The 14,157-nt window shown below is 37.4% G+C and overlaps 1 protein-coding gene across 15 annotated transcripts in view; it reads right to left on the reverse strand.

The window, feature by feature from the left end:
• Positions 1 to 14,157, reverse strand: part of MLLT10 (MLLT10 histone lysine methyltransferase DOT1L cofactor) — a 227,379-nt gene that overhangs the window by 45,038 nt on the left and 168,184 nt on the right. For 10 of the 15 annotated variants that reach the window (XM_064368366.1, XM_064368364.1, XM_064368367.1 and 7 more), the window contains one exon: positions 10,186 to 10,239. The exons of the other annotated variants lie outside the window; for them this stretch is intronic. In XM_064368366.1, the coding sequence (XP_064224436.1) occupies positions 10,186 to 10,239 (54 nt within the window). The remainder of the gene's footprint in view (positions 1 to 10,185; positions 10,240 to 14,157) is intronic. 15 annotated transcript variants of the gene reach the window in all.

Genomic DNA, 14,157 nt, shown 5'->3' on the forward strand with positions numbered 1-14,157 from the left:
TACATTAAACTAAAACGCTTCTGCACAGCAAAAGACATAATCAACAGAGGAAGGAGACAAATCGAATAGGAGAAAATATCTGCAAAGTATTCAACTGACAACAAACTAACATCCGGAATACACAAGGAAATCAAACAACTCTACAATTTTAAAAAAAATGATCCCATTAACAAGTGGACAAAAGACACGAACAGATATTTCTCAAAAGGTAACAAATGCTGGGCGAGGTGGCTCATGCCTGTAATTCCAGCACTTTCAGAGGCTGAAGCAGGTGGATCACCTTAGGAAGGGAGTATGAGACCAGCATGGCCAACATTGTGAAACCCTGTCTCTACTAAAAATAGAAAAATTAGCCAGGCATGGTGGTGCACACCTGTAATCCCAGCTACTAGGGAGGCTGAGGCAGGAGGATCGCTTGAACCTGGGAGGTGAAGCTTGTAGTGAGCCGAGATTGTGCCACTACACTCCAGCCTGGGCAACAGAGAAAGACTCCATCTCAAAACAAAAAAAAAGACAAATGGACAACATATACATGAAAAAATGTTCAACATAACTAATCATCAGGGGAATGCAAATGAAATCCCAATGAGATATCATCTTACTCCAGTTAGAATGGCTATGAATAAAAAGGCAAAAAGTGACAGATGCTGCTGAGAATATGGAGAAAAAGAAACACATACGCTGTTAGTAGGAATGTAAAATTAGTACAACAACTATATAAAATGGTATGAATATTTATCTATAAAACTAAAAATACAACTTCCATATGATCCAGTAATCCCAATATTGGGTATTTAAACCAAGGTAAAAGAAATGACTGTATCAAAGGGTTACCTGCAGTCACATGTTTATCACAGCATTATTCACAAAAGCAAAGCTATGGAATCAACCTAAGTGTATTTAAATGGACAAATGGATAAAGTGTGGTATATATACACAACGGAATACTATTTGGCCATAAGAAAGAATGAAATCATGTTATTTGCAATAACACTGATGAAACTGGAGATCATTATGTTAAGTGAAATAAGCCAAGCACAGAAAGACAAATACCACATGTGCTCAACTTATATATAAGACCTGAAAAACTGGATGTCATGGAGACAGAGAAGAGAGTAACAGATACCAGAGGCTGAGAAGAGTGTGAGGATAGGAGAGAGAAATGAAGAGATGTTGTTGAATGGGTACAAATACACAGTTAGATGAAAGAAATAAGTTTTAATGTTCAACAGGAGACTAGGGTGACTACTGTTAGCAACAACACACTGAATATTTCAATGAAGCTAGCAGACTTGAAATGTTACCCACACATAAAAATGATAAATATTCAAGGTGATGGATACTCCATATGCCCTGACATGCTCAGTATACATCCTATCCGTATAATAAATATTCATATGTCCCCCATAAATAGGTAAATTATTACGTCTCAATAAACGAAAAAAATGTAAATAAGCAAGCACCTTTAAAATAAACAGGATAATAGATACAATAACAGAAACACTTCTGTTGTTAGTCTTCTCTTTCCTTTTGTCAACTACTGAATAAATACAATAGTCTCTATCTTTGGTTTTCCCTTTCTAGACTGTAAAATACTATCTCCATACAATTAATCCATTCATTACTCAGAAATGGTAAAATAAAATTTAAGTTAGAACTTTCCTTTCCTGAGACTCTCAGCCATCTCAATGGAATATGCTGTTCCTAAATCTCTTTACACAAGCATTAACTATTTCGTGGGTTGCTCTATTTTTGCTTTATTAAAGATGAACATTTTACTCATTATGTATTTCTTGACATGATCTATAAAATTGAACACATACTCATTTTTAAAATTTAAAATACATGCAAAAGTGGGGGAAAAACCATCCATAAACATTTTTTTTTTGAAAGAGAGTCTTGCTCTTGTCACCCAGGCTAGAGTGAAATGGCACGATCTCGGCTTACTACAACCTCCACCTCCCGGGTTAAAGTGATTCTCCCACCTCAACCTCCCAAGTAGCTGGGATTATAGTCACCTGCCACCACACCTGGCTAATGTTTGTATTTTTAGTAGATACAGGGTTTCACCATGTTGGCCAGGCTGGTCTCATTATCTGCCCACCTCGGCCTCCCAAAGTGCTGGGATTACAGGTGTGAGCCACCTCGCCTGGCAACATTCCTGATATTTTGGTATATTTTCAAACATTTTAGTGCATAGTTTATGGTTCTGTTTCTGTACAACTGCATATAGACTAAATATAGAAAGAAATGTTAATTGTTTTTACTTTTAATATGCATATTTGTCTATTTCATTATAAAGTCCTTTTAAATGCTTTAACATCTTTTTATTGATTAAATCAATTGGATTTTGCATAGTTAACTTCATTTTACAAAACCTAAGTGCCTTTTATGCCTAGACAAAATACTAGATGCCAACATATTATAAAAAACTAAACAGATGCCATCCTTGTATTCATGAACCTTAAAGTAATGTGAAAGAAATATTCAATAATCATACAAATATTAGTGTTATGATGAAGTAGAATGTGTTATGACAGAATTTAAGGAGTAACTACTAAAATTAGCAGTCCAGAGCAGGCCTCTGTGAGGAAGTGACACATCAACTAAAAAGAAGTCCCTAGAGACAATTTCTGTACTTTTTACCTACTCAGAATTCCTTCCCATTTACTTTCCAACCAGCATCCTATTTTCTATCAGGGAAGCACCCCTACTACATTTCATACCCTTTTGGCCCATAGGTAAACATGTAACCCATACCAACACAATCAAACTGTCTCTCTTAAAAATTTAAATCTTGAACACATACTCAAAAGGGCAGAAAACAGCCAGACCCAAGTTAATCCAATGGAAATAAAACTAGAGGCCCACTGACTAATTCTTGTTTACCTAACGCTTAAAACTATCCTTATTTCTTTTCTTTTCTTTTTTTTTTTTTTTTTTTTCCTGAGACAGAGTCTTGCTCTATCACCCAGGCTGAAGTGCAGTGGTGTGATCTCGGCTCACTGCAACCTCTGCCTTCCAGGTTCAAGCAATTCTCCCTGTCTCAGCCTCCTGAGTAACTGGGATTACAGGCACCTGCCATCATGCCCACTAATTTTTGTATTTTTAGTAGAGACAGGGTTTTGCCATGTTGGCCAGGCTGGTCTTGAACTTCTGACCTTAGGTGATCTGCCTGCCTCAGCCTCCCAAAGTGCTCCAATTACAGGCGTGAGCCAACATGCGTGGCCTACTTCTGTCTTTCAAATCTCTAAATTAACTGTACACACCCCATATATATATATATTTTTTTTTTGCTTAAGTTGGACAGAATTCACTTCTGTAGATTATATAATAAGCAACTCTAACCGATAGAACAGTATACTATATGGTATAAGCAAAGAAGTAAGATGCTCAAAAATGAAACTAAGAAGTCAACTCGTGTAGAGTCTTACAGACCATAAAGAACTTTTAAATATCAACCTAATGGAAAGACATTAAAGCATTTTAACCAGGAGAGTGGCATGATTAGAATTATGTTTTTATGAGATCACTTTGGCTACAGTATGGACGATGCCCTAAAAGACAACAGAGTGGAGTCAGGAGGATCACTTAAGTAGCTATTGTAATATTTTAGACAAAAGATTTTAAGTACCAAATTCTGGCCAGAATTATGGAGTGAGAAAAGCAGAGGCTCAAGGAATTTCAATACTAAACTCAGATAAAGGGAAGGCACCAGAAAACTAAAAAGAAATTGTCAGAAGAGTTGGACACCCATGCTAAGTATAATGTTTCAAAAGTAAAAAAATTTAAAATAACATTAAAATAGAAGGTGTTTCCAACAGAAGTTCCTAGACAAAGACAAATCTGCATAAAGGTCATCTAAGATGAAGACTAAAATATCCATGGCCTTGGCAATGTGAAAGCCATTCCTGACCTGACTGGAGTGGTAGTTGTAGAGGTCACTATGAAGTGGTTTGAAAAATCTATCAATAGGAGAATTTGTTTCTAGCAATAAGGCAGATCAGACAACTCAAAACCCTTCCTAATTACCTAAAATGAGGGCACATGTTCTCAGGATCTCCTGAGGGCTGTGTCATAGGGAAAAAAATGTTACCTAAAAACAAATACCTGAGTCCACAGAAAGTAAGGGAAATGTCTATGGGTCAAAAATAAAAAGGAAACTTGAAAACTTAAAGCTCAAAATAAGTAAATAAATAAATAATCAAAAAATAAACAATAAAACTGAAAGGTCAAACAGGCTGCCTTAGCAGAGTCGGCCTACCTCAATAATGTATGAACGTGGGTGTTAATGCCCAAAAGGAAAAGAAATGAGACCTCAGGCCTCTAATGGATGGATGGAAGGATGAAATTCAGATCCTGTTTATATGGCTAAGACCGTCAAAAGGCTACACTTTCAGTGGATGGGTAGACCACTTAAAAAAAACAAACAACCCCACACACAAAAATCACCCAAAAACCACAGCATAGGGAGAAAATATAAAGCTTGTCCAATTTGGTCTATGCTCTGGATAGGAGGTAGAAATTCTGAATTTATAGCTACATAGTCTTGTGTTCAAATAAATTTTGGTTTGATAAATCCCAAACATTAAATTAATATAAGAAGGGACAAGGTGGTGAAGGAAACACATACTTTTCTGAAGGGATATATCATCAACCTAGGATAAAACATAAGTTCACAATCCAATATAAGGAAACATGGAAGGAACTAATCCCCATGATGACAAATTTGCAGACACAAACATTTAGACTGCCCTCCAAGAACCTTTGAAAATAGAAATGGCAAATAAAGACTATAAGATAAATATTTTAAATGATTAAGAACCTAAGAGGATGTATTTTTTAAATGTGAGAAAAGAACACTCTCCGTAATAAAGAGAGACACAGAATATCTTGTTGTGGTAAGCAGAATTCTAAAGACAGGTTGGTGTTTCCTGTCCCCTGATTATTAGATCCAATGTAATCACACAAGCCTTTGAAAGCAGAAGAGGGGCTGGGTGCAGTGGCTCACTTGAGGTCAGGAGTTTAAGATGAGCCTAGCCAACATGGCAAAACCCCATCTCTACTAAAAATATAAAAGTTAGCCACGTGTGATGGTGCACACCTGTAATCTCAGCTACTTGGGAGGCTGAAGCACGAGAATCCCTTGAATCCAGGAGGCGGAGGTTGCAGTGAGCCGAGATCGGGCCATTACACTCCAGACTTGGGCAACAGAAGATGACTCTATCTCAGAAAAAAAAAAAAAAAACGGAGGAAGGTAGAAAGTCAGCGAAAGACATGGCAGAAAAGAAAGTGAAAGATGCGGCAGAAGGGGAAGTCAGACAGATTCTAAGTGTGAGAAGGATCAAACTTATCTTTGCTGGCTTGAAGCTGTAAAGACATGTGCAAGGTCTTTAAAAAAGCCTCTAAGAGCTAAGGGTTTCTTCCCAAGCCTCCTGAAAAGAGCCCAGCAAGCACCTGGATTTCAGCCTTGGAAACACTAAGCAGAGAACCCAGCCAACTCAAAGTTCTACTGGTAAAATATGATAAATAAAAGCTAATGAATATATGTGGTTTTAAGCTGCTAAATTTCTAATAATTTGTTATGTCACCAATGGAAAATTAATGTACTTGCAGTGCCAGAAAGTAAGGAAGCATTCAAAGAGTAACAGGGATATGTCAAAAGAACAGAAGCCAGCTCAAAGGAGGTCCCACTGGCTAACCTGAACAATTTTGAGCATCACAATAAATCCTGAGTAATAAATTATAGACCACAGGAATCCTTAAACACATACTGATATAAACTGAAAATCTGATGAGGAATGGAATGTTACATACATAGTGTCACAATTTATTCCACAAAAAAATTACTCATTGTAAAGGGGGAAAGAAAACCTTTACATTGGGAAAGCCTGAATTATGTGTCATTGATAATATGCACTGCAAAGATCATTTCTCTAAAATTCCTGCCTCCCAAAACATAATCTGAATTTAGTAATGAAACATAACACCAAAATAACTAGCCTGTGATCTCCAAAAACATTAAGACAATTGTCAAAACTTGAATGGCATTTGAAGACTGGATGGTAGTAACAGCAGTGTTTTCTTTCCTGTTCTTAATAGGTATACTGTGATATTGTAGGAGAATGTCCTTGTTTAGAGGAAATATGTAAGTATTCAGTACTGATGGGATCCTGTGTGCAACTTATTCCCAAATGGCTTAGAAAAATAAAGTTCCCTCTGCTCTACTTGCTATTTTTCTATGAGTTTGAGATTGTTTCAAAATAAAAATATTTTCAGACGTGGGGAAAAAACTACATAGTTCTCTTGTGTAATGAGAAGACTGAGAAAAAAATAAAAATTAAAAATTAAAAAAAATAAACTAGTTCTTTTTTAGAAAAAGAAAGAGAAAACCAAACTAGGTTCATTTTAAAAGGGACTTCAAAGAATTCATGAAGTTGCAAACAACATGTTCACTAAAATTCTTCCCTCAGTCGAATGAAACAATAAATTAAATAGAGCTAAAGAGATGATTAGTGAACAACAACAGAAATCTAAAGAAATTACCCAGATATAAAAGAGAGACATTAAAAATGGAAATTAGAAAAGCTTAAAGAACATTAAGGGCAGAATTCAAGTCCAAATATGCCTAACAGAAAAAAAAAACAAACTTCCAGAAGAAAGAATGGAAAGAATGGTAAGATGCTGTATTTTGAAATATAATGGCTAAGACTCTGTAGGGAATTGGTGAAAGGCAAGAAGTATCTCAACCAGGAAGCACAAGAAGTCCAAGGAAAACTTAAGAAATACACAGATGTATCACAAAAATAAACAAATGATCTTAAAGGAGTGTGTGCTGGTAGAACGGTTTGAGGGGTAGGCACACAAACAGGAAATGAGTTAAAATAAATTTGGAGTTTTTTGTGGGGACGAGGTTGTTTTCAAGAGAGATACTAAGAGCATGATTAATGAAAACATAAGAGATGGTGAAAAAAAGAAGGTGAGGAAACTAAAATGACAAGGTTTTACCCCCTGCCCGGGAAAGACATCTAATATCTTGAGTATAAGGAAAGCGAAGGAAGAGTATGAGAAGTTAAAATATATATATATATTAAACAGTCATAGCAAAAAGTAAAAGTTTCCTAGAGAAGTATATTAACATTGCAAAGCAATTTAAATGTTAGCTACAACTGTTATGAATCAATGAATGATATGAAATTTTATATGGTGTGATTTTTCTCTAGAAACGCTAAGCTCGGCTGGGCGCGGTAGCTCTCGCCTGTAATCCCAGCACTTTGGAAGGCCAAGGTGGGCGGATCACCTGAGGTCAGGAGTTGGAGACCAGCCTGGCCAACATGGAGAAAACCTATCTCTTAAAAAAAGAAAAAAACAAAACAAAACAAAACAAAACACTAAGCTCAAAGTATAAAAAGATAAATCATCAGGTTAATGAAGGAGAGTACTTCAACTAAGAAGAGATGAGACACACCTAAATGAGTACAATCATAAGCCTGAATAAGAAGCATCATGAAACATACACACTACACAGTGATTCCTTTTCAGTTTATTTTTTTCTTTTTTGAGACAGAGTCTCACTCTGTCACCAGGCTGCAGTGCAGTGTCGCGATCTCTGCTTACTGCAACCTCTGCCTCTGAGGTTCAAGCAATTCTCCTGCTTCAGCCTCCCGAGTAGCTAGGATTACAGGCAGGTACAACCACGCACAGCTAATTTTTTGTATTTTTAGTAAACATGGGCTTTCATTGTGTTAGCCAGGATGGCCTTGATCTCCTGACCTCATGATCCACCAGCCTTGGCCTCCCAAAGTGCTAGGATTACAGGCTTGAGCCACCCCACCCAGCTCCTGTTTCTTTAAAAGGATTAAAAGAAAGATTCAGTGGGGGGAAAAGTATCAATTAAAATGAAGAAAATAATCTTATCACATATGGCGGTTATTAACACAATTTGAATTTCATGAATTTTTTTGCTTTAAATGAAAACACTACAAAACGACTACATTCAATTTTAGAAAACAACACTCTTGAACCACTGATTTTAATATAACTACAATGGCCCAGTGTGGTGGCTAATACCTGTAATCCCAGCACTTTAGGAAGCCGAGGCAGGAGGATCACTTGAGCTCAGTAGTTGGAGATCAGCCTGTGAAACATAGTAAGATCTCATAGTAAAATCTTATCTCGACTAAAAACAAAAATAAAAAAATTATTAGGTGTAGTGATGTGTGCCTATATTCACAGCTATTCAAGAGGCTGAGGCAGGAGGACTGCTTCAGCCCAAGAAATTGCGACTACAGTGAATTATGATGGCATCACTGCACTCCAACCTGGACTGAGCAAGACTCTGTCTCAAAAAGAAGAGAAAAAAAAATTCTTTTTTTTTTTGAGACAGAGTTTTGCTCTTTTTACCCAGGATGGAGTGCAATGGCGCGATCTCGGCTCACCGCAACCTCCGCCTCCTGGGTTCAAGCAATTCTCCTGCCTCAGCCTCCTGAGTAGCTGGGACTACAGGCGTGCGCCACCATGCCCAGCTCATTTTCGTATTTTTAGTAGAGACGGGGTTTCACCATGTTGACCAGGATGGTCTCAATCTCTTGACCTCATGATCTACCCGCCTAGGCCTCCCAAACTGCTGGAATTATAGGCATGAGCTACTGCACCTGGCGAAAAAAAAAAATTCTTAATAGGCCAGGTGTGGTGGCTCACACTTGTAATCCCAGCACTTTGGGAGGCTAAGGCAGGAGGATTATGTGAAACCAGGGATTTGAAACCAGCCTGGCAACAAAGTGAGACACTGACAAAAAATAATAATAATAATACAACCACCGTGATAATTTTGTCGATCCCCAGTGCTTGCAACTTTTTGCTATGGTAAATATCTCTGTATGTCTAGTCTTTTCATATTTTGTACACTTGCATAGAATGGAAGCCACTTCTATTATTAAGTCCTTTTATTTTTCATTTTTCTGAGACAGGGTCTCATCTGTCGCTCAGGCTGGAGTACTGGGCGCAGTACTCCATCTCAGGTCACTGCAGCCTCCACCTCCCAGGTTCAAACAATTCTCACGCCTCAGCCTTGAAAGTACCTGGGATTACAGATGTGCATCACCCCACCTGGCTTTTTTTTTTCCTTGATATTTTTTGTAGATATGAGGTTTCACCATGTTGGCCACACTGGTCTTGAACTCCTGACCTCTCTGCCTGCCTCAGCCTCCCAAAGTGCTGGAATTAAAGGCATGAGCCACCACACCCAGTCTATTAAGTTCTTGGTACCACAGTCTTGGTATTTTCCTTCTTTCTAGGAAATTTTCTTCATCTCATTTACCCATTTATTATTCTGTCCTTGGCTGTATCTACTGTGTTCTTATCCCCTTTACTGTGTTCTTTGCTTTGACTATCACAAAATATAGTTGAATATGTAAGATTTCTTTCTAATATTTTATTTCAAATTACTATTATCTTCCCTCATGTCTTTATTATGCTGATTTGTTTTCTTTCTGTAGTTCCATAAAAGACCTGATCTAAGTGGAAAATTAGATTTTCTATTATTGCCAACATGAAATACAGTTTTTTGGTTTCCTACGCCAAGGCTATAAGCTTTCAAATACACTTTTGGAATAAAAATATTAGTTGCTCCTAAGGCATGCATGATAGAAAAAAATATGAGAAGCATAACTCCAAATACTTAGCTGTTATTATATAAACATACTATTCTTTATATTCATATTATATAAACATACATTCTGTTAGGAATGGGCACAAACATATATCCAGAGATATATATCCATATATTTATCAAGAGATCCTGAAATAAAATGACTCTTTGATTGTGAAACATGCAGTATCAGCCATCTATAGAAACAGCCCACCAAGGACATGGTCTACAACTCCAGGTTTAATGAAGGCAATTGGGACACAGTTTCTGCAAATGCAGAACCAGAAGTTAATGTGAAAGGAGTAGTCAAATACATTATACAGATAGGAAAAAAGTGTTATCAAGATGATGATAATATTTAAACATGATTGAACTGCCTTTATTCTGATGTCCGATTCACTAAACAAGCACTTTCCAATTACAATTTGTTTTCCCAAGAATATTACCACAGGAAGAATAATAAAAGGAATGTTTGGCATTCTTGGCAGTTAAGTTTTTTTTTTTAATCAAAAATGTTAAATGACATGCTTCCTTACCTTCATTTGTGAGATTTTGGCTTGAGTCAGCCCATTTGATCAACTCTAGGTATACTGACAAAAGTAAAAAGAGGCTATTAGAATCATCTGTGCAAGAGATGATAAAGACCTGAACCAACACAGCAGCCACATGGAAGAAAAGATGGGTTTTGAAAAACAATAAAGAAAATGTAAAAGTCATGTCTAGAAAGCCTCAAATTAGTAAATTAGAAAAAATGTTCAGAAGGCAGCACTTGGTGATTTATGTAATAGTAAGGAATAGGCAGAGAAAAGGATGACAGGCAGGCACAAATAGTAACTCCAGGATAGAGGTATTTTGGACAAAATATACACGAGGAGGGAGAGAGGTCACTTCTCAGGCAACATTGAGAATTTAAAATAAAATAACTAAGTCAGACACATAATCTTTACATATTTAAGTATTATTTAATACTCTAATCATTAAAGCACTATTCTGAAGTACACTAAAAGGAAAATGCTTTTGTAAACACATTCAAGTTACTACACATACCTGAATCAATTCTTTTGGGGGGAATCTACTTTTTTTTTCTTTTTTTTTTTTTGAAAGATGAGGTTTCAGGCCGGGCGCGATGGCTCACGCCTGTAATCCCAGCACTTTGGGAGGCCGAGGCGGGTGGATCACGAGGTCAAGAGATCGAGACCATCCTGGTCAACATGGTGAAACCTCATCTCTACTAAAAATACAAAAAATTAGCTGGCCATGGTGGCACGTGCCTGTAATTCCAGCTACTCAGGAGGCTGAGGCAGGAGAATTGCCTGAACCCAGGAGGCGGAGGTTGCGGTGAGCTGAGATCGCGCCATTGCACTCCAGCCTGGGTAACAAGAGCGAAACTCCGTCTCGAAAAAAAAAAAAAAGATGAGGTTTCACCATGTTGGTCAGGCTGGTCTTGAACTCCCGACCTCAAGTGATCTGCCCACCTTGGCCTCCAAAGTGCTTGGATTACAGGCGTGAGCCACCACACCCGGCCATGGGGGAATCTATTTTTTAAATGTCTACTAATTTTAAAATTCATTAATTTAAATTGTGAAGGTTTTAGAAAACTAATTTGGTTTGCTGGGGTTTTTTCTGACAATGAGTGTTTCCACAGTGATTCCCTGTCTTCCTCAAACTTAAATTTTTCTACATGTTCACTTCATCTTTTCTCATCTGCTCCAGATTCTTGAACTATCAAATATCACTCCTTAAATCTTAAACCTTTATCTCCTTTCTACATATTAAGACTTCCCTATTTTAAAATAAACCTGATTGAACCTCTGTCTTCTCTATCCACATTTCTCAGCCTATACCAGTCTCAGAGTTTCCGTTACTACCCCCTAAGTGGCCTAGTTTCAGTTCTCTTTGGTGCCCAAGATCTATTTATTTCTGTGCTAAACATCTCTACCTAAATACTGTGTTAGTAAATGAATACTCCTCCTTCCCAGCTACTGTCATTACCAGTTCTTCTTGGGTAATACACATGTCATCAGTTTGACTTCCCAGGTCCTCATTCAGGCCATCAACAAATTTGGCTAGATTATAACAAAAAACTATTGGGTTACTCTGTTTCAGCATTAGCTCTTTTCAATATTTTTATATGCTACCACCAGCTGAAACATTCTAAAGAACAGGTTTGGTCATCTTTTTTCCCCAACTCAACAACAACTGCTTTCAGCTCCTTGGACTAACAGCTAATGTTGTTATTTTTCATATCAAATATCAGTATCTTGGAAGTAAAACATGCCCGAAAATATATATATATACACACACATATATATAACATGTATGTGTGTGTATATATACACACATACATATATAAAACACACACACTACATATATATATATATTACTTTACACAGCCTGTGTATTCTCATTCTGTGCCACCATTCATGCTAACTGTACATACCTCAGACTAAGATTCTAGCTCTGATCCCTGTATCTCCAAATAACTAAATTTTACACATTCTTTAAGCGTCAGGTCAAATGTTACATTATCTGGATATCTCATTCCCTCAGCTGAAAGCAATTTTCCCCGGCCTTGAACTCCTACTGATCATTAAAGAAGTTATAAGTACATACCTTGAAATTTTTACATATATACATACATACATATGCACATATTTCTCTTCCTTTTAGAATGTATCTTCTCAAAGGGAAGACTCATGTGAAGCATATTTATCATTTGCAGTGTACTTATTTCCCCAAAGCAACTAACCAGGACCTTACATATAGACATAAAGAATTATGGAGACAGAGGTTGCAGTGAGCCGAGATTGCACTACTGCACTGCAGTCTGGAGACAGAGCAAGACTCTGTCTCAAAAAAAAAAAGCTAGTAAGACAGACTCAAGAAGGAAGTGCCATATTGAAGTTACTCACAGCCTATAAAATTAGCTTTATCAGCATGTTAAAACTGAAGTTTTTAGGGGAGGGAAATTAGCAAAGATGCATACCTCAAGTGGTTAAGAGTAATAGATTTTATTCTGTAGCTCGGAATACACGTTCCGTCTGAACTGATCCAAACATCTGAAATATATGTTAAAGAATCAGAGAATTGGGGCTGGGCACATGGCTCACACCTCTAATCCCAGCACTTTGGGAGGCCAAGGCTGTTGGATCATGAGGTCAGGAGATCAAGACTATCCTAGCCAACATGGTGAAACCCCGTCTCTACTAAAAAAAATACAAAAAACATTAGCTGGGCGTGGGCTCACGCCTATAGTCCCAACTATTTGGGAGGCTGAGGCAGGAGAATTGCTTGAACCCAGGAAGCAGAGACCGCAGTGAGCTGAGATCCTCGGCAACAGTGTAGGACGAAAAGTAAAAGAGTCAAGGAGAAAATACTGTGAGAAAAACAATCAAGGACTAATCAAATAAATCATAAAAGACTGACATAATTTCAGAAAGAAATGTTTTAGCCAGGCATGCTGGCACATGCCTGTAGTCCTAGCTACTCAGGGGGCTAAGGTAGGAGGATCCTTGCATCCAGGAGTTGAAGGTTGAAATGACCTATGATCATGCCACTGCATGACAGTCTGGTAAGAAAGCAAGATCCTGCTTCTGAAAATATAAAGAGTTAGAAAAAAAACTAAAAATGTATAGCTGTAAAGGACTACATTCATAAAGATAAAAGAGGTCAATCAATAATCCAACCATCCATCTTAAGTAACTAGAAAAGAGTATGGCTGGGCACCGTGGCTCACACCTGTAATGCCAGCACTTTGGGAGTCCAAGATGGGAAGATCACTTGAAGTCAGGAATTCAAGACCAGCCTGGCCAACATGGTGAAACTCTGTCTCTAATAAAAATGCAAAACAGGAAAAAAAAATAGCCAGTTTGAGGCACAAGAATCACTTGAATCCAGGAGGCAGAAGTTGTAGTGAGCTGAGATGGCACCACTGCACTGCAGCCTGAATGACAGAAAGGGAAACGGGAAGAGGGAAAAGGGAAGGGAAGAAAAAGACAAAACTGGAAGAGTCAACTAAGCCCCAAGCAACCAGAAGCAAGAAAACAATAAACATCGGAGCAGAGATAAACAAAATAGAGAATAAGAAAATGACACAGAAAACGAACTAAGTCAGAAATTGGTTCTTTGAAACAATTCAACAAAATTGACAAACTCTCTGCTAGACTGATGAAGAAAAAAATAAAAGACTCACATGACTAAAATCAGATAAAAAGGAGTTATTACTACCAATCTTTCCAAAATAAAAAGGATAAGAGAATACTATCAATAACAGTATGCCAACTAATTACAGCAGATGAAATGGGCAAAATCTGATAAACATACTACTATGAAAACTGACACAAGGACAAACAGAAAATCTGAATAAACCTAAAACAAAAAGATTGAGTCAGTAATCAAATGTCCTCAACCTGATGAAAGAAATCCATGGAAAACCCATAGCTAACATACGTAATAGTAAAAGACTGAAAGGCTCCTTCATAAATAAGGAACAAGACTAGGATGTGTGC

This window comes from Aotus nancymaae, unplaced genomic scaffold (genome assembly GCF_030222135.1).
Source record: "Aotus nancymaae isolate 86718 unplaced genomic scaffold, 86718_ANA_hifiasm-v0.15.2.pri h1tg000077l, whole genome shotgun sequence".
Taxonomy (NCBI): Eukaryota; Metazoa; Chordata; class Mammalia; order Primates; family Aotidae; genus Aotus; species Aotus nancymaae.